Raw genomic sequence first — 21,398 nt, 5'->3', positions numbered from 1 at the left:
AACACCTCACTGATAAAACAATAAGTTAAAACAGTAAGTTAAACCTTGCTAAAAGCCAATGAGAAGAGGTGAGTTTTAAGAGCAGTTTTAAAAGTTCCTAGGCTTGTGGAGAATCTGATGTGAGGAGGTAAACTGTTCCACAGTCTGGGTGCAGCCACAGCAAAAGCCCTCTCTCCCCTATCAACACTGACACAAATACAAGAAAACAGCTTTTGAATAGCTGTAACTGTAGTGACCACTATGCATGAAAGAGATACGAAATGGTGTCTCGTCAAAGCCAACCTCAGGCATGCGTTTGTCCACAGCTTATCACAGCAATCAAACCCATGTGTTTTTGTTTGTAGGGAAGTTGAACTGAATTTTTTACTACTCCTCACTTCAGTCTTTCATAAGCAAATGTACTGTATTAGTGTAAACTTCACTTTGTTTCCAATTCATCATTAAGAAAAGGCTCTCTGTTTGAGTGTGTCAATCTGTCAAACCCTTAAAAGGGAAATGTGTGAGAGTGTGTTTGTGAGAGGAAGGGGCAATTGAAAGATTTAAGCGCAGAAGTTTTGACCGCCACTGGCAAAATAATTTTGTGATTAAATTTGAAGCCCAAAATTTTTGCTTTCCTTTGGCCTGAAACTCCTGATAGACAATTCAGCAATAAATACAACAGACGAGTGAAAGTCTGTTCATGGAGAAGAAAAGTCAAAATGCACGTATGATTACACAAAACTTCAGTTTTAATGAGGGTAAGAATGGATTTGGTGTTATCTGTTATATTTTCACTCTATTAGACTATCATTGTGTGTTTCAGTATACTTTTTTTGACCCACTATCACAGAACTACACACATCAACTTTTGGGACTAATTTTTTAAACACAAAAAGTAACTGCCTCTGTGAAGTGCCACTCGTTCAAACTCATTCGTGTATCTTCCTGATGGGAAGCACAGACATCAAAGGCAAATTATGTGTTGAACTTTATTGAACTAAAGACATTTGGTAACACTTTATTTAAACTCTATAAGACTGACAGCACATTTTCTATCAGTAATACTAAAACAATAACGATGGCATCTGTCACGATCATATAAGTGTTACTTACTTACTTGTTGCTTTTTCATTCAAAGTTAACACCTGAGAGATCTTTAACATTTTCTACTAAGGTGCATGAACTTTCCCTCTCTCCATACTCCACCAAGAGATGAGGCTACAGTTTTGCTGAGTCATTTATGTGGCTGTTTTGCATTAACTTCCAGGGACCTTAGCTAGAGGTGGATACTCTAGGCAACATGTGATTGGCTGTCCAGTAGGAGGTGGGGCTTTTCTAAAGTTAAACATCTGGAAGAGCTTACTGCTCAGTCTTTTGGTTAGTCAGTAAGCTTCAGTTGAATCCAGCTGCCAAAGAGAAGATGTCCTTTATAGCAGTAGATCCAACTTCTGACTTCTCCTTCCACAACCTTCCTTATGGAATATTCTCTACACCTGACAGTGTAAGTGTAGTTTGCTTTTTACTACTATTATAATGAAGGAATATTGCGTAACCTTTCAGTAACAGAGATGACAGCAGAGCCTCTTTTTCTCTAAGTAAAAACCTGACCCATGGGAATGTTCTGCTCACAAACACTAGTTTAGTCACACAGACAAAGAGAGTTGATTAAAATTGAATGAAAAACCTCAACCCTTCCCCCCATACCTACATACATACATACATTCAGTGTCTATATTTTCTTGCCTGGTATGGGTCCACTTGTCCCTTTACAAGTGGGGTTGGATGACAATGCTTCCATCTACAGGACACAATGAGAATTAAATTAATGTGAAGAGAGAACAGTGGTATTAGTAGGGAACTATTATTTGCATTAAAGGGAGCCTTTTGCCCTGATGTACATAACACTGGTGGTGGAACTGTGGTGTATGTGAAAGCATAGTAGATAATATTTAGTCACGTGTATTTCTGTGGATGCATGTACTTCCCAAGCCCAGACATCGCATTGGTGTTGCGATTGGGGACCAGATCCTAGACCTCAGTGCAGTGAAGTCTCTGTTTAGAGGACCTGTGCTTTCCAAACATCAAGATGTCTTTGACCAGGTGAGTCTAAACATTAACCAATAACACAGGTTACCTGTTTAATCTGACATTAAGTAAACAAAATTTCAGTAAATGAAATACAGTGACTTGCAAAAGTGTTCGGCCCCCTTGAACTTTCCCACATTTTGTCACATTACAGCCACAAACATGAATCAATGTTATTGGAATTCCAGGTGAAAGACCAACAAAGTGGTGCACACGTGAGAAGTGGAACGAAATCAGACATGTTTCCAAACATTTTTTACACATAAATAACTGCAAAGTGGGGTGTGCAAAGTATTGACTCAGGGCTGAATAATTACGCACACCCCACTTTGCAGTTATTTATGTGTAAAAGATGTTTGGAATCATGCATGAATTTCGTTCCACTTCTCACGTGTGCACCACTTTCTTGGTCTTTCACCTGGAATTCCAATAACATTGATTCATGTTTGTGGCTGTAATGTGACAAAATGTGGGAAAGTTCAAGGGGGCCGAACACTTTTGCAAGCCACTGTATTACTGCCATACTATGTCTCTTCATCATACAGTAGAATATCAATACAATCCAGCAAGTTAATTTTTTGTGTCAGTTAAAGATCAGATCGTTAATAGACAATCTTATGCCTTAAAAAAGGAAATAAAAATGAAAATAAAGATTCCAGGAATACCGCAGCTTCAGATTTTACAGATTTGGCATTCTCAGTAACATGACAGACTGCAGGTCTCGTCCTAAACATCATTTAGAAAGACAAATATGCATTCTTAAAACATAATAACCTTTCAAATGATGATGGTGTTTTTTTAAATGCTGCTGTTGGTGGCAGTTCTTAAATAAGTTAAATCATCATATTTTGTATTTACTAAGGTTGTCTTTCTATAATATTAAAACGTATTAAAATATTAAAATCTATTTGATCTGAAACATGTAAGTGGGACAAATATGACAAACAGAAAGGGGAGCAAATATTTTCTCAAAGCAATGTAAATATTTTCCTTTGTATAGAGATCAGTCAGGAAGAATCACATTCTGAACTCTGTGGATCATATATTTTAGATATCCTACATTACGGGACAGTAGAAATGTTTTAAAGTATATTCACTAATTAAGCAGCTTTCATTAGAACAAAAGGGTTGTCATTACTAGTTCTACTTTTTGATATGTTCACAGTACAACAGACAAAGCTGGAAGTGATCAAGTGGTTCCTGTGTACATTTAGTCACACAGAACCCCTACACTTGGATTGTGGTCTCGCCCTCTAATGTATTGTGCATCAGCCAAAGTTTTATTTGTTTCATATACTAACCTTTATCTGTGTCCCTATAAGCCTACACTGAATGCATTCATGGCTCTTGGTTATGAGGCCTGGAGGGAAGCCAGAAGGACAGTGCAAATGCTGCTGTCAGCCAATGAGAGCACACTGAGAGATGATATGAGCCTTCGGAGCAGGTCAGTCTGTTTACAGTTTACAGGAGTGTACAGTACAAAGCATAGTCTACACTGCATCTTCATCCTCAGGCTACTGTGTTGTTTTTCTCTTAGAAAATACATATATTTTTGTGCTTTCTATCACAGCTCTGTAATGAAGTAGTAATAATAGGGTAACAAGGCAGAAACATGAACGTAATAATGTGCTGATTTCTAAGTTATTACCACTTAATTACCAAAGTAATAACCACTTAATATCCAAGTAATATAATGGTAGCAACAGTGGTTACAGTTGAGTAATATTGCACATAAATTTATGTATAAAGCAATAAATAACCTGCTTCCAACTACAAAATCCAAAACTGCCTGCTTCTATTTAATAACATATTAATACCCATGTTAATAAGCTTTTAAAACAAGCTTAAAGAATAGTGATGACCAGGAAACAACTGGCAGTTTTGGTGTAATAAGCAGCAATTTAATACCATGGCAATGATAACTGAATAAAACACGAATCAGAAAGAATCAGAAAGTCTGGAATAAACTGGAAACACATGCTAAATGCTAATAGTTAGGTTTAAAAGAATTATACATGTGAATATATTAGATTTGCTCTTTCACAGCATCTGGATGACAATACATAATATGGTAAAAGTATTTCAGGCAGGAAAGAAGGGGGAACACATGTTTAAAATGTCCAGTAAACAAAAATAAGATACCATCCATGTTTTCCCAGTTGTCCAATTCAGGGTTGTGAGGTGTGCAATCAGGACACAGATTATTTTGGGTTATTAACATTAAGATGAAATTATGTTAATTAGGGCAATAGTCAGTGTGCATCCCTTTAAATTGCCACTTCAACACTAGACACTGTTGCAAAGAGCCAGCTGCCAGTAGGTGGCAGACTGCTGCTTATCGGGAGTCTGCATTTTCTATTATAGCCCAGGATGAAGGAAAAGAATTGAGGCACCAACCGTTAACTTTAGCTGCCATTTTCCTCCTCTGTGGCTTGCCTCACAGAACCATGCTTACATAAACCAATGGATTTCAACAGCAGCAAACCCCACATTCTAGCTACTGCTCAGGACTGCAAGGTAGCTAAAACCTTTTTTATTTCATACATTATATTTAGGACTGTCTCTTGTAGATATTAACTTATACCCCATACTATTAACTATTACTAACTATTAATACCCCTGACAGAGTAGTTAAAGGTAGGTAAGTAGCTAAAGTTAGTATGATCAAGTAAACTACCATGTTATAAACACTCGAGTTCCTGATGAAGGCTCTTAGGGTCCTGTTGATATTGTACAGTTCGACGTATTCTAGGATCCAGGTGTGGGGCATCGAGTCATTGGCCTTCTTCTAATCAATCGAGGCAGTGCACAGGTTGGTCAGCCTGCTCTTGCAGTCTTGGACGACTGCTCTGTCTACCAGGAGCTGTTGTTTTGTGCCTCTAGTATTCTTGCCCATTCCTTTCTGTGCCCCACTCATGCATCCATCTATCTATCTATCTATCTATCTATCTATCTATCTATCTATCTATCTATCTATCTATCTATCTATCTATCTATCTATCTATCTATTATCTATCTATATCTATATTTCATTCCCATTAATTTCTAATGGTATATTAGAATATTCGCCCAAAATTTAAGCACAAGTAACAGTTTAGGTGAGGAAGTTGGAGATGTGGTGTACTCAGAAGCCACCACCAGTGAAGTTTGTAGTGGTTATTTTCTAATGATAGAGCGAGCTACCACAGAAACTATGCCTGTTGTCAACTAGACTGAAAAATAACTTTGCTGTCTGCACGTGCCTAAATATCTTTAGGTGTCTGCAGCACCAGGAAAACTTGCCATATTCAGTGTGGCTCTAAATTTAGTGTACCCTAGGTTTAATTACTTGCTGTTTTTTATGGCTCATTAACAGCCATTTGAACAAAGCACTTTCATTTTTTTACGACAGATTGTTAGAGGTTTTCTGTTGTGGTCTGTTTGTTAACAGAATTAAATGCTGAGGCAAAGCAAGTAAGTGTGTCCTAATTATTGAAGAGATGGCACTGTAAAACAAAATCTCATTGTTCTCTAATTTTTGAAAAAGTTATATAAAGTGATAAAATGGTCTCTTTCAATATTCATATTGATCAGTATGTGCATTATAACATCTGTAGTTAACAATATATTATAATTACAATAACAAGGATAATTTTTAAAGGGTAAATCCATTAACTTTATGCTAGAATACACGTAAAAACCTATTATACAGTCCGTATAAAAATAAACAGTAGATTGCTGTATTTTTAAACCACTGTACCAGTTTAATAAAAATATTGTGACTTTTGTTTAATGGGCGGTACAGAATATTATTGCATTAATTATGGATAAAAAGTACAAAAATGTTCACATTAAATTCCATAATAAAGCCCAACTAATAAGAGTACTTTTCTGCTGTTTCTGATAATTGTATTAGATCAGTGTTTTACCATATTAATAGGTAATGTCATTGTTTTTAATACTACTACTGCATTTATTTTTAATATACAAAGTCTGTGATTCTAGTAAATTTAAAGCTAAAACAGCTGCAGTCTAATTTAGTATCCCACACGTCACACACATTTATTGTATTTAAATTACAGAAAATTTCCACAGTTTTACGTGATGATAGATTTTGTTATTTTCAGATATTTTTCTGGTGCAAAGCTGCCAGAATATTAAGGGGGTTTTTTTTCTGGATTTTTTTGCACTCTACAAGTGTGTCTGTGTTTGTAAATGCAGTTTTGTATTGTTTAATCCCCTTCGAGCCACATATAACAAAACAAAGCAAAACGTATCTTTGCATTATTTAGTCTTCAGGAGATTTTATGTCCATAAGTGTGTGTATCCTCTTTTGAGAAAGCTTATTTTGCTAATATCCACCTCTTTCCTTTGTCTGTGCAGAGCATTTATCCATCAAAGCGCAGTCATCATGCACCTTCCTGCAAACATTGGTAAGCCTCACCTAATCTTCTCTTATCAGAGATTTTGTTGTACGAAAATGGACTTGCTTTTGTATACAGTCCAATTAAAAGTTAAAGACGACTTGAAAAATGGCAAAAAACAAACATATTTTGCATGATTATTGAAGAGATGGCATTGCAAAACAAGTTTCCAAGTAGAGCTTCAACATGCAACAAGCAGAATTGGGAGTGAGACAAAATATTTTTTGGAGCAATTTATTGAAAACAACACTTAAATTGAAACAGGCTGTTTCACAGCTGATCAAAAGTTTAGGACCACAGGCCAAACCTGTGCAAAAATGTGGCTTCATTGTCATTTTCTGTCAGGTAATCACGCTATCATGATGTTCTGATAGCAAAGGCAAAAAACGGTTGTTAAACTGCATACGTAGGGTCTCTGGCAGCGCGCCGTAGCTGCTGAGTCTGGACGCAGTGAGAGAGTCATTAGTCTCTCTTGACTGCAGCACTTTTCTAGTCTTTAAATCTTACTGACTGCGCAAAGAACTTCAGAGTACACTTATACACACTTGTATATACCATTCATTCATGAATACATTTTCTTAACCGCTTATCAAACTTCAGTTAATGTGATTTAATGTGATTGTACTTGACCTGTCTGAGTTTAATGTTGTGGTTGACGAGTTTATATAAACTTCCACTCAAAATTTCAAGGTCATGTAGAAATATCATTATTTCCAAAGAAAATGGCAGGAATGGTGCCTGCAAGCACCTTCTGCATTGTTCTGATGTCATATATATACACACCTGTGTACAAAGCCTTTTTTGATTAATTTCACACTGTAAACGACCACGGCAGGCCCGGTGGCATAGACATGCTTTTCAACATACTTTATTAATACTCACACGGTTGCTATACATCCACACACAGCTGCAGCTAGCCCGCCACCAGCTCAACACACCAACAACCACATTGTTAACCACATCTCCAAACTTTTAAGCAGGCGAGGCGTAATTGCAGATGCCGCGCAGGTGGATCAAGTAAACCACGCCCCGCCACACACACATCAAATAATGCTGTTTCTTCTTTTACAAGGACATTGCTGGTTCTATAGCAGTGGCTCAAGACACTTGCAAAATTCAGAACACATTTTTACAGCCTACTACAGCTGTGACAGAGCAAATATAACTGGGTGGAGAACCACATAGTGGACCCAGAATGCAGGCGGCAGAGAGTACAAACAAAAATAAGCTTTTTTATACTTAATCTTGAAATGGTACACTAAATCAAGTGCCTAGGCGTGCAGACCGCTCCTGCAAATGTTTGTTAAAGAAAGCACCCATCCCATTCATGAACTGTCTGTTTTTCATAGGAGACTACACGGACTTCTACTCCTCCAGAGATCATGCCACTAATGTTGGGATCATGTTCCGGGGAAAGGAGAATGCTCTGATGCCAAACTGGTACACTGTGAATCCAACCAACAGTAAACACTTGATACAATGAAGAAAATGCTGACTGGGAGGCCTTAATGTGTAGTAATATTAAAAGAGATCATTTCAAACTGTCCACAAACTGTGGTATACTGAGGGCCACTACAAGGTTTGCCTAATTAATTTGTACTTCAGAGCTTTGGTGTGGACTTGCAGGAATCCCCACTGAATCCCTCAGTCACAACGTGCGCTCTCAGGGGACTAATGCTAAGTATAAGTGTGTGCCCCTCTGACACACTGTACTGGATAATTTCATCTCAGGCAGTGAAGGTTGCATAAAGTTACCTAACACTTCATTTTAACAGTTCATTTATAAAGTGAAGCAATTTAAAAGCTCCAAAGGGCAAATGGTAAACCACAACATGTCATATATTGTATGGGGTCCCTGGTTGCTACCAAAACACCTGCCAAACTAAAGGCCCATACAGTCTTTCTCAGGTTACTGCCTGAAAATGACATGGTCAAAATGAGTATTTCTGTAAACCACAGTAATCTGTGTAAATATTCCAGCAGATGTGACTGCGTCAAAGTTACTAAAGCAAATTTATTTTTGGATTTTATTGCATATAAACACTTTGAAAATATGATTCAGAAGACAATTAAGTCCAGAAAACCAGCAATCAAAATATGAACGTGACCAACGATCGATGCTGCTGAACTGAAACAGAAATGCTACCGTGGGGTTTATCATCTCAAAGTCAGACATTTTGCCATTTAGCAACATATGTGATTTGAAATTTCTTAGTATTCAACATTATTTACATGCCTAAAAATGCTTGTTTTTGGAATATTTTGTGAAGAATTACCCACACGCTCGCGTACATTGAGCTTTTTTACATAATTAAATGAGTCATTATTTACTATGGTTAATATTTCATCTTCAACTATAAGTACCTTTGTCTCATTTCTGCAGGTTATGCCTTTACCCTTATCTTCTTCTTGTTGTCACTAACTGTACATTTCGAAGATAGGTGGAAATGATGCAGCTTATTTGCCAGAAATCAATTTCCTATCCATTTTACACATTGCAGACTTAAAGTGGCACAGCAGCTTGTTGTAGTGACTTGGGTTCTGTATTATGCAGGTTGAGGCTTCCTGTGGGATACCATGGCCGGGCATCATCAGTGGTTGTTTCTGGGACTCCCATCCGCCGCCCTTCAGGCCAGATGAGGCCTGATCAGAGTAAGATCCTTATAATTCAAGGATTCTTTATTGTATTCGCATCACATGTTTACATGAGGTGGAACGAAATTACGTGCACATGTTCCCTCAGCGAAAGAAACAGAATAACAAGTACTAAGTAATAAATTAGTCTCAAGTCTTGTGAAATCAAATCATTTACATCTTAAGAGTTCATGTAAACCTTTACTCATCAAACAGGATAAGTAAAGTAAATCAATGCTAATTCAATGAATCAGCAGTGATATCTAATGCTAAGGAATTTACAGCAGCAGCAAACAGTAAAAAAGTTTTGATAAATCACTTTACACTATGTGTTCAGCAAGACGCAAAGTTAGAGACTAGTAAGTGAACTGAATACGTTCGATCTATATTACCCCGATGGACCAAATCAGAGGTAAAGCATCCAAATTACATTCATCATATAAGTGCTAAAAATCCTCAAGGCTTCCCCTGATCTAGTTTCAAGAACTTTATTTTATTTTTGTTTGTATGTTGCTTAACTAATTTGTGTTTTATTAGTAATCAGAATATCAATTAATGCATCTTTAGCGTCTAAATCCAATCATATGCTGTATATAAACCATTTACTTGTCCACAGATATGACTGCGTGATGTGCTTGTGACTTTGAGCAGCTTCGGCACGGTCTCACCTCGTAGCTGACGATAACTGTTGCCTTTGTTCTTCTTTTTAGCAAAACCCCCAGTGTTTGGCCCATCTAAGAAGCTGGACATTGAACTGGAGATGGTGATTAATGTGTTTGTTTAATCTAACAGCCCAGGTGTATTTTATTTGTAATTGTATTAATTTAATTTCAACATCTGAATTAACTGAGAGAAAGATCAGAGTTTCTCTGGTCAGAATATTCAGTATTTAGTTGTTTTCATATTCACAACTGCTTCTGTTTGTGATCAGGCATTCTTTGTTGGAGGAGGTAATCCGCTAGGGGAACCCATTCCTATCCAGAAAGCCCATGAACACATCTTTGGAATGGTACTCATGAATGACTGGAGTGGTAAGAGTCTCTAAACAATACACCTCACCAACATTTTCATGTTGTAAATGCTTGAAGATGGTTTTACTATGCAACAGAAATGGGAATGTTTATAGTAGATAATCTGCAGGAGAAGAAGGGGGGACTCCCAAAACGTTACTAGAGAACACATTGGTACGCCACCAACTGCAGTGCCATAGTCAAACTAAGGTTTACACAGAATCTCACATTTCACATGTGGTTGTGACGCTATTCAATAAGAACACCTATGAGACTCAAATAATTATGTTCAAATGACACATTGTATCTGGTTGTAAAAGCTAATTGTCCTTTTATATTCATAGATTGTAATTTTACATGCTATGAATGCTGCAAGCTGTTTTCATATTTTCATAGCTATAGCTACTAAAAGTGTAACTGAAAGTTTATTTCCGGTTAAAGTAAAGTGAAAAAGTAAGTCATGAACTTCCACCCTCCACAACAAACCAAGTCTGCTGTTTAGTCTTATATGTATGCACTCTGTAATCCTCTGCACAACACTGGGTGAGTTACTTCTGCCCGGCTGTGATTTGGGAGGCTATTCAGGGAGTACAGGTTGTGCCTTTTCAACACAACTACTATTGTAGCTTTGTCTTTTATTGGTACTTGGAGAGAGGCTACATGAATCCCATGTGTCTAAAGTACAGGCAGATATTGCTGCTTTGTTATCCCAAGATGTTCATTGAACATAGCAACACAAGACTTTCAAAATAAAACAGGAAACATGGAGAGACATAGACATGACAACACAAGCTTGACACTATGGAACACACAGACCTAAAACACATGACGGACTAGACAAGAAACAAGACACAAAAACCAAGGAGACAGATGATAGTAACGGCTCAACTCAACTCAACTAGACCCTAATAAGAATAACACAAACCTTACACAAGAAACTCAAAAATACAGAACAAACTCAAAACCCCTGACAGGTGGGCCGTGTGAAATCACAGGGCAGTGGATGCTGAGATTGGCGTTGCTGAGGAAGCACTTGACTAGCCTGCACAGAGTCCTCCTCTCAGCTTGATAGAACACCTTCATTCATTCATTTATTTGTTCATTTCCAGGCACAACAAATACCTATATTGAACACAACAAATACCTATATTGAACATAAAATGCACAAAACAAAAAACAAAAATTGCCTGAAAAAGGAGTGGGACGAAGAAAACTTATTAAATCCCACCTCTATACTCACTCATCAACAAAAAAAACAATAAACCTCCCGCAGCTACGCCCATCATTGCATACAGACCCATCAACAGCCCCGGGCACATACAAGCATCTAAACGGCAGCTCGCAAACAGCAATTAGAGCCTTCATAACTGAATACAGGATATATAAATTATAAATTGCATTACCACAGGTAACAGGCAGTAATAACTACAAGTAACAAACACACATACATACATATATATCTACACACACATGTACATATTTTTTTTTTATGATGAATCAGAGCGGAGATTGTAAGCCAGGCCTTCTCATGTCTGAGTGTCAGACAGATACAAGCCGTAGGAAAAAAAAAAAAAGCTAAATGTACAAAACCTTTGAATTTAACTTTACTCTTAAAATATCCAGTAAGTAGGGAGTTGTCTTTAGGGAACATATTCTCTGGACTTTTGATATTTCAAGCACATCCTGTCTTACTAGTGTATACTGAACTCTTCACTTTAGTCCCCAGCTTTTCCTCCTAACAGTACAGCGGTAAGAGGTTTTTCAGCCTGTGACATTTATGCTGAATATGCAGCTTGAAGGCGAACTGATGTCACTTTTACTTTATACACGACTGCTGATGCCCTCAGGACATCAGGCTGCAGACTTCACCACAGACTTTCTATGAATATTTGCCATGTAAACTTTCTCCCATAGAACTGCACAATAAGCTAAATGCAATGCTTTCTTCTTGTTTATAAAGTATTTTTTTAAGTGGAGAAAGCTCAGGCAATGAAATGTATCTGTGTGCAAGAACAGAAAAAGATTCTGAAAGAAGACTGGCATTAAAACTATAGCCAGCACGAAACAAACATTTCAAAATGGACCCATACATTTTTTGAACATCAAAGAATAAGTAACCCAGAAAGAAAAAGAAAGTGCTTTCATTCACACACATTTTTAATCTGATAGATGCATCTGAGAACAAATTGAGGTTAGTATCTTGCCACAGGATATTTGCTATGCAGACTGGAGCAGCCAGGCATCAAACCACCAACCTTTCAGTTAGCGGAGCTGCTCTGACTGCTGAGCTACAGTCACCCCCAAAGCAGAGAGTTACTCTTCGTAAGTAACAGTCCTGTTACACTGCCACAGCTCCATTTGAGTCATTGTTTGTGAAAATATATACTTGCACAATACTGTTGTATAATATACTTAAACAACATCCACTGTCTAATTATGAACTGCAGCTAGATTTCATGAGAGGAACCAGCTTCATTAAAACTAAACCTGTAGGCGGCCATGCTGGTACCTCAGTAGCCAATGCAACTTTGAACCAATCTAGACGATTTAATCAGACGGTCTCCACTGCAGCTCTAAATTGTAGAAAATGTTTTCTTAATTTAATTAAAAATATATTTTTCTAATCACTGATTTGTTAAAGATGTAATTTTAAACATTAAAATGTTGTGAGATCAAAAGAAATCAGTTTCTAAATGAAGTGGAATCTGAGGAACAGTGAATATGAAACTTTGGATTACAACAATGATTATGGTACCAGGTATGAACTGGATATACTAACCTTTCAAGATCAAGATTAAATTTAACTTGTCAACAGTTTGTTTTAGTACATATAAAACATTACTTGGACTAAACATGTGCTTGTGCGTGTATTTTAGAAATGTCCCTTGAAAAATTGATTAATTAATAAATAGAATGGATGAATTGTCCCTTACTACCAATTCTCATGGCAAAACATGAAAAGGCCGTGACAAGGCAATGCATTTGTTCGTGTTCACTGACATAAATACACAAATCATTACACTCTGCATGATTTTGAAACAAAGATATTTAATCTGGACGTATACTATCTGCGACCAACTATCTCAGTATACACTTGTCAATGTGGCAACGAAGAACACAAAGTTTTATGAATGGAGAACCATATTTGAACTCTTGTATTAACCGATAATTATGCACTTTGGAAATTTGTGTCCAGGAATACAACTTATTAAATTAAAGGTTTGCCACAAGAGTGGGTTGAATAATCTGCAAAGTAATTTGGAAAGAAAAAAGAATAACCTTCCTAATTTTCTCTCTTCTCTCACTTGTGTTTATTCTCAGCTAGGGACATCCAGGCCTGGGAGTATGTTCCATTGGGACCTTTCCTGGGGAAGAATTTTGGGACAACTATTTCACCCTGGGTCGTCCCCATGGAGGCACTGTTACCCTTTGCTGAGCCTAACCCCATTCAGGTGAACATAAGGTTCTCAATTAACAACAACAAAGATAAGGGGCATGTAGTACATTGCTCAAAAATAATTAAGGAGCACATTTGAATCAGACTATAGCATCGAGTCAAAAGATGAACTCAGCTTGGGCGTCTATTGTCTTATGCAGTGTGGGAGTTAACTGCATGGATGGGGCTTCCTCATGCTCTGTGTGGCTTGGTGGTGCTGCTGCTGTGGGCCTCAGTCTGGATGGGCCCAGGCACCCACTGTCCTTGGTGGATATCAGGGAACGGCTCACACATGGGGGTCGGGGGGTGAGCTGACTCCAGGAAGGGGCTTCCTTTCTTCACACACCCCGTTCTCTGTTTGCCATCTGGGGTGGAGGGTTGGGAGGAGAAGCTGGTCTGAGTCTGGGCTGGTGGGCTTCCCTGCTGTTGCAGGACCCGGGGTGGTTTTCTTTTCTCCACCCCAGCGTAAAGGGAACCATGTCCATGGTCTGGGATTGCTCCTCTGGGGGTGCTTGTGCCTGGAGTATAGAGTATGTAGAGGGGAGTGTGAGTGTGTGTACTACATTTATTTCTGTGTGTGTCCATGTTGGGCAAGTGCTGAGTATTTGTACATGTGTGCACGAGGGTGGGAACGGATCTTTGTGTCTGTGTGTGCCTGTTCATCTATATCTAGGTGTTAGGTCAGGTCTCAGATTCCACCTCTCTCAGAACATCTCAGGCCCCTCCCACCACACACCCTCCCAGTGGTTTGGTGGTTATGCTTGGGTGAGTACTGGCTCACTCCTGGTGGCATAGCCGGCTGCCAGTGGAGCCTCTGGGCTCGTCGCCCTATGGCGTACAGTGGCTGCTGGGTGACCTCTTTCCAGAACACTTCTCAGGTCTTTTCTGAGTGGGTGGTGTGATTGCCCCTGCGGTGGTCCTCATGCTCTGGGCGGCCTCCAGATGTCCGGGGCCCGGATCTCCTCCATGCCTGCTTCTTGGGGGGGCGGGGCTATGACTTCCCACACCCACTTTTTGACACAGATGTACACACATGTGTTCATACAGGTGTAGAAACATGTACTCAACATTCAGTATTTATTATTTACTGTTACTTGTGCTTATGTTGGTTGTTGCTGTGGTTTCCCTGCTGTGTTGTTTTCTTGTTGGTTGTTTTTTTCCAGCAGGTGGTCAAGTAGATTTTCAGTGTCCTTTCTCTCTACCTGTCTTCTCCTTTATTTTTGTCCCCTCTCATTCATTTAACTCTCTTCCCAACTTCACTTTCCTTCTTCTTAATCTTCTTTCTAGTAATAACTTAAAGTAAAGAAAAATCTAATCAAGTGGACCAGTCAATCAAGACCAGTTTAGCAAATACGTAATGGTCCACTAGGGAAAATAAATCGATTCGGCATTTTTCTTGGCCTTCAGACAATAATTCTGATGGCTACAGTACTGGACAGGACAGGCAAAAAAACAAACAAATTAAAATAATGCTGGACAAGGCGGTAAAGGTCCTTAACCCATCAGCAGAACAGGAGCTTGAACTCTAGAACAGTGGAGATGTGTCTCTGAAGTAATGAATCGTGCTTCTGTCAGTCTGATAGAGGAGTCTGGGTTTGGTTGTTGCCACAAGAGTGGTACTTCACTGCCATTGTGCCAAGTGTCATTTTCTTAAAGGAGGGAGGATTATGGTGGGTTTTTTCAGGAGCTGGGATCAGCCCCTTACTTCCAGTGAAAGGAACTCTTAATGCTTCAGCATTCCAAGTCATTCATGTTCAGTTTCATTCAGTTTCATGTTCCCAACTTGATCCCTTCCTACATGACTGTGCACCAGTGCACAAATCAAGGTCCATAACGATGGGATTGACTGGTGAGATTGACAAGGAAGAACTTGACCTGCACCGAGTCCTCATCTCAACCTGATTGAACACCTTTGCGATGAATTAGAGCAAAGACCACAAGCCAGACCGTCCCATCTGACATCACCTCACAACCTTTTTCTTTCATCATTCTAACCTGTGAAATGAAAATGTGTTCTTTTTCATCTCTTTTTGCTCACTGTTCTTTTTCAGCTTTGTATTTTGTGTCTTCCAACAGGATCCAGAACCCCTCCCATACCTGCAACACCATGATGTGTATACTTTCAATATTAATCTGTTTGTTTCACTAAAAGGTACCATCCACAAACTATCATGATATCAATTGTACATATACTCATGGTCAAGTTCTCTCATGAGGAGTAGCACTGTCCCTGCCAGTGTTAAGTAATATATAGTAATAGAGTTTCTGTGATGTTTCAATATGCAGGCAGCATCCTAATGCAGCTGGTTAAGTGAGTCTCATTCAACCTTCTACATACTGTTGGGTAGATACTTTAATGAATGCTCATACCCTAATGACTGGGTAGCATTAGCACTTAATAGACAACAATCTTCTGCTGTTTGGTTTGGGAATAAAATATTCAAAGAAATACAAATTTTTCTCGTAGTTTGATCAGATTTTTTTCAAAAAATGAGAATTTTCTGGCCTTAAAAGTTTAAGATTGGGTTGACCCCGTTGGATTTTCTGGTGTAAAGCATTATTTCTGTATTTACTGTAAACTGGTGGTTGCCTGAAAACCAAATCTCCAAATGAAATAAAAATAAAAATTAGAAACTACAAGACTACAATAACTTTGATCCTAGATTATTATTATTATTTTTGTTTCATTTGGAGGTTTTGTTTTGCCTTCAGTTTAGCTTCAGTTCGTTGCCAGAGTAAGTTTATTCTTTTCAGTTTAGCTTTTAGTCTTTTTAGCCAAAATATTTTATTTTAGTTTGCTTTTTAAAAGTGTCAGTGCTACTCTGCTATTATAACATAAAGGAAGTTGCACTTTTGTTGACTCACAGACACACTGACGGTCCAGGTCAGGCAACAAACACAACTGACCAAACTGTCACAACTCTAAAATAAGCTCATTTATTATATACTTTCATTTGAACTTAGTTATTTTAAAAGTACACAATGCTGCTTTAATTTCTTTTATTAATTTTTTTTAAGGATAGTTCTTATTTCTACTAAATAGAAGAAGATGGATGCAAGGATTTTATTTCAGTTAACCCACATTTTTAGTTTAGTTTTAGTTCACTATAATAATGCTCTTGGTTAGGAGAGTAACATGTTTTGAAATGAATATCTGTTCTGTTGTTAAAGGCAAAGGCATGGCTGAAGCTGTGAACATCTGCAGATCCAACTTTAAGGTAAGATTCATGGTTGCAGAGCCAGAACCACTATGTTAATGCACGTTTTTAAACAAACAAACCGTATTATATAAAATACGATTAAAGAGGACTTGACATGTTGCTGTCTCAGCTATGCCCGTTTTGCCAGCATTTTATGGTTGCTTCATTCTTAAATGATTATATTTTATTATATTCTTTGGCTGCACGTGATCACCACTAAAGAAAAACAGCATGTATAAACAAAAGTAGTAAGCCATCTACACATTATATATGCAACAGATGCTCAGTCATGGAGATCCATGCTGTGAAGCTCTCAGCATGATGTTAATGCCAGAGGGATTTTGAAGTTATCGAGTCATTTAAAGCCTTGGCTCTCAGCAATCCTTTGATTTAACTTGACATGGATTGCTCCGGTCTTTTGAGTTGCTGCAGCAAAGAAACAACATAAAATTGGCCATGGAATAAGGGAAGTCTAAGGAGCCTGGTAAGAAAAGCGTCTGGACTACTTCAAGTTTCCCTCAAGACGTTTCACCTCTCATCTGAGGGGGTCCATGTCTCTCTTGGGGGGACACTCCCATAGGGCTTAAAAGCTGTGACTCTGCACCAGTTGTTCTTAGAGCTGAAGAAGCTTCTCGGATGAAAGTGAAACGTCTTCAAGGAAACTTAAAGACGTTCAGACGCTTTTCTTACCAAGCTTCTTAGACTACAATGACCGGAAGAACCTGGAGAACCTTTCCAGACATGGAATAAGGGAAGCATTTTTATGAACTGATTTGGAATCCTGTTACAGCACCACACTCAAAGTCAGTGAGTTCTTTAGAAAGACCGATTCTCTTGTAAATGTTTGTGTTATGTAAAATGTGTTCTGACATTTTTATCTATTTAGTGTAGCTGTAGCAATTTTGACATTGTTGACTTTTTCATTTCTCTCAGCTGGTCAGAAGACTGCAAAAGGAAGGATTGGCCTTTATTCGTTAGGAGAATGGAGAATCAGTATAAAGTTTCAGTCGCTCTCTTTTAGAATAGAATAGAATAGAATAGAATAGAATAGAATAGAATAGAATAGCCCTTTATTGCCAATGTACATCTACAACAAAATTATGGGTGCTCGATGCTAACTGTGTCGGAATACAAGGTAAATAGAAAAACAGCAGGAATAAATAACAAACAGGTGAAATATATACAGTCAACAGGAATATATACAAAACAAGAGAAAGGCACCCACTGGAGAACCATGTGCTTGGAAGTAGTGCAAAGGATTTGCTCTGAGTATAGAGTCCATATTTGTGTGGCACATGTAACATGTTGTTGGAATTTGGTACAGAGCACAGATTTAAACATGACTTCTGAAAGCAAGATTATGGACACTCTCCGGGTGCTCTCTCTGCTGTTTGATGCAGCTGCCGTTAGCGCGTGAGGTAAATTAAAGGGCCGGCACTTATTTGACATGTGAGTAGTGACTGTCCACAATCCTATTGTTACGGCACCAGTCCTGAAGCACATAAGCACAGAGCACCCCCCCCCCCTGTCCTGGCAGTGTAATGTCTGGCCGGTAACTCCGCTGAGGGATCAGGGATGTTTGTGAGGGAGCTGTCATTAATGAGGAGGATGAGGATGGATGGAGGGGTTTGTGTTGTTATTTTGACAGCTGGATATGATAATCAGTTCTCCATCCACACTTTTGTTTCCTCTCCCTCGGCTGTCTGTTTCTGACAATGTACCACAGAGCGCTGGGTGGTCTCACAATCTCAGGTGGGATAATGTCGGTCGAATCTGAAGTAAAGGCCAGGTTCAGGCTGAGGCTGATGTCTGACGACTGAAAGTGACAGTGTGTTGCAGGAAGCTGCAGTAAAAAGGCATAAAAAAGACAAAATAAAGTGCACAGTAGAAAAGCGTGCTGTGCCGCTGCATACCATGACTGTCCCCGTCTTGAATTCACTAATGTTTTATTTTTATTTCTGTCTCTCTGACTCAAGTACATGTACTGGACCATGAAGCAGCAGCTTGCCCATCACACGGTCAATGGTTGCAATGTCAAACCAGGAGACCTGCTCGCTTCAGGCACCATCAGTGGACCTGTGAGTGTCCACATGCACAATATGCTTAGGACTCGATGACTGTAATGTGTACCTTTTTGTCTGTCAGTTCTCAGTTTGTAAGCTAGATTATATAACATCACTCATTAGCAAATTCTCTTGTGGGCTTTTCACACTGTTGTTGCTTTTCTATTGTCCTTATTGCAACTGGTTTGTTTCATGGCAGGATCCAGAGAGCTTTGGCTCCATGCTTGAGCTGTCGTGGAATGGATCTAAGAACATTGACCTGGGAGGAGAAGGAACTAGAACCTTCTTGAATGATGGAGATGAAGTCACTATATCAGGTTGGTCTGTTTAAAACGTACGCTTTCCACTTCATATCATTTGGATTTATGTGACAATATTTTTAGAAGTAGCAATAACATTTTTGCATCTTTACATAATGCCAACATGGACATAAAGATAAGGTTAACTACAATAGACAAAACATAAGGATTGAAGAATTAGAACATAACTGCATGCTGGTACACTGTCGGACTCTCGTGTGCTTCAGGCATTTCCAGATAAACTCTTACCTTAATTTTGAAGTTTGGACTTGTTGAACTTGAAAATTTAATTTGGCTGACATTATGAAAGGAATCTGTTCAGTTTCAAAGTGTATTTCAATATTTTATTATTGTTGTTAAAAACAAATAGCTAAATAATAACAATAATACATAAACAAATGTAGCTGTTCGAGATAACGATATCGGCTCGGATGATGATATGAAAACATCCATCGTTTCATATCACGCTACCGTTTGTTTCTGTCATGGTGCTGGGTCGCTGACCCAGCGTTTTGTGTTTTGTGATTATTTTCCTCTGTTCTAGTTATTCTGTGTCCTCCCCCCTTGTGTCCGGTTCGTGTTCTAGATTTCCTGTTTTATTCTGAAGGTCTGTGTCAGTTGTCATTGTGTTCAGCTTGTCTCCTCCGGTCCTCATGTGTATTAGGATCAGCTGTTCTTCCCTCCTGTGTGTGATTACCTTGTGCGTGTATATTTAGTGGGGGTCCTCCTTTTCCTCCACACCACACGGCTCACCCCGCCAGCCGTGACAGTTTCGTGGTGTTGCAAATAAACAATTTACAGCAATATTTTATCAGTGTTGTGATGGTCACTGTAGTGGCTCTATTAATTTCTTAAAGTTCTCGCTTTTTTTTTTAGATATAAGTGGTCTTTACAACTTATATCAGAAAATGTATAGTTTCGTGCATGGGTCAAAAGACTCGACGCCCAGCTGAAAACATTTCATGCAAGTCGAGTCGCCTGATATTCACAGAATTAGCAGAAAATCTAAAATTTTTCTGATATATATCGTTGTCAGGACAATACATGTCTTATATCGGGATATGAGATTTTGGTCATATCGCACAGCCCTAAACAAATGTATGACTACAAATAGATGGCTCACTAAAGTAGAGAAAGTTTTACTTTTATATTGCCTGTCAGAAATTCAGCTTTCGAGCTTACACAGTATTACACAGCATCATGACACTGGTCATATACGTGTCCAATGGCTTCCTCTGTTTAGGTTACTGTGAAGGAGATGGCTACAGGGTGGGCTTTGGGACGTGCCAGGGAACAATCCTTCCAGCTTTGCTGCTCTAAAACAGATGTCTACTCACACAAGTATTTCACTTGGCTTTGATGACAACAATGGAAAACTGCAACATGGACCTTCCCCCTCACTCTCCTCTTCTCTTTAAAGGGGCGCTATGGGCTTTAGTAAAGAATGAATGCACATTTCTCTCAATGTGATCTCTGACCTTGTTACTGATATATAATGAAATAACCATCCAGCAGAGAGATTGTCCTGTATCATATCACAATGTTACTGCTGTACCAGGATCAGTGTTACTGATGTTTTGTATCCCCTCTATGATGAAAGCATCCATTTTAAATTTGGTTCTGTTATTGTCTTGTTTTCATGCGGACTTACTCAGCCACCTCAGGAACACAGCTGCATTCAGAATTATCCAACTGGAGCTCTTCCACTTCCATAGAAGTTGATCTGAGATGAATATATTATCTTTCTATGTCACCTTACAGAGCAGCAGCTTAAAATTGGTTAAATGTAAATGTTCAGGTCATTCTGATTTTTCAGGACTTGTAAACATTTTGACCTTATTATCTGAAACTCCAGTGGAACAGGATATGTATATGACCAAAAATAGGAAAAAGATGAATTGGTAAACTTGAATATAGAGTAAAGATGATGATGCAAGAATGAATGCTTCCAAAAATCTGACAATCATTTCTGAAAAGCTGAATAAAAAATGAATTAAAAAAAGCTGTCTGGAGGTGGTGATTCTGTATTTGCATCAGTGTGCAGTGAAGAAGAAACAGCGTCATGACACACTGTCTCATTATTGCTAAACAGTAATTGATTTTGTAAGCAAGGTTTCAGGTAATATAAGAATATCAGAATCAGATGTGTTCACCCAAAGTTACACTGAATCCAGGTTAGGAAGAAGACTTCTGACATTTAAATAAATAATACCTTTAACATCACAAGGAGTACTCAAACATTTGTAATCTGGACCAGGATTGGGGTGTACATTTCCTGATAAAAGTAGG

General features: G+C 38.5%; 1 protein-coding gene across 1 annotated transcript; it reads left to right on the top strand.

Moving 5' to 3' along the window:
* The first annotated feature begins 1,322 nt into the window (after positions 1–1,322).
* Positions 1,323–21,117, top strand: fah (fumarylacetoacetate hydrolase (fumarylacetoacetase)). The gene is made up of 14 exons (XM_005945712.3): positions 1,323–1,480; positions 1,969–2,079; positions 3,387–3,508; positions 6,427–6,476; positions 7,817–7,907; positions 9,022–9,119; positions 9,812–9,864; positions 10,033–10,132; positions 13,433–13,563; positions 15,624–15,699; positions 16,719–16,765; positions 18,724–18,825; positions 19,010–19,127; positions 20,353–21,117. The coding sequence occupies exons 1-14, from the start codon at positions 1,400–1,402 to the stop codon at positions 20,427–20,429; spliced, it is 1,257 nt and encodes a 418-aa protein (XP_005945774.1). The 5' UTR covers positions 1,323–1,399; the 3' UTR covers positions 20,430–21,117.
* The last annotated feature ends 281 nt before the right edge of the window (positions 21,118–21,398 follow it).

This window comes from Haplochromis burtoni, unplaced genomic scaffold (genome assembly GCF_018398535.1).
Source record: "Haplochromis burtoni strain Fernald_Lab_line unplaced genomic scaffold, NCSU_Asbu1 Contig_450, whole genome shotgun sequence".
NCBI lineage: Eukaryota > Metazoa > Chordata > Actinopteri > Cichliformes > Cichlidae > Haplochromis > Haplochromis burtoni.
This window is presented reverse-complemented; position numbering and strand designations above follow the sequence as displayed.

Bases quoted from the DNA above. Each gene is read 5' to 3' on its own strand.
- fah (XM_005945712.3), top strand. From the start codon at position 1,400: ATGTCCTTTATAGCAGTAGATCCAACTTCTGACTTCTCCTTCCACAAC. The intron at 2,080-3,386 runs GTGAGTCTAAAC...TGTCCCTATAAG, and splicing joins ATCAAGATGTCTTTGACCAG to CCTACACTGAATGCATTCAT. The intron at 6,477-7,816 runs GTAAGCCTCACC...TGTTTTTCATAG, and splicing joins GCACCTTCCTGCAAACATTG to GAGACTACACGGACTTCTAC.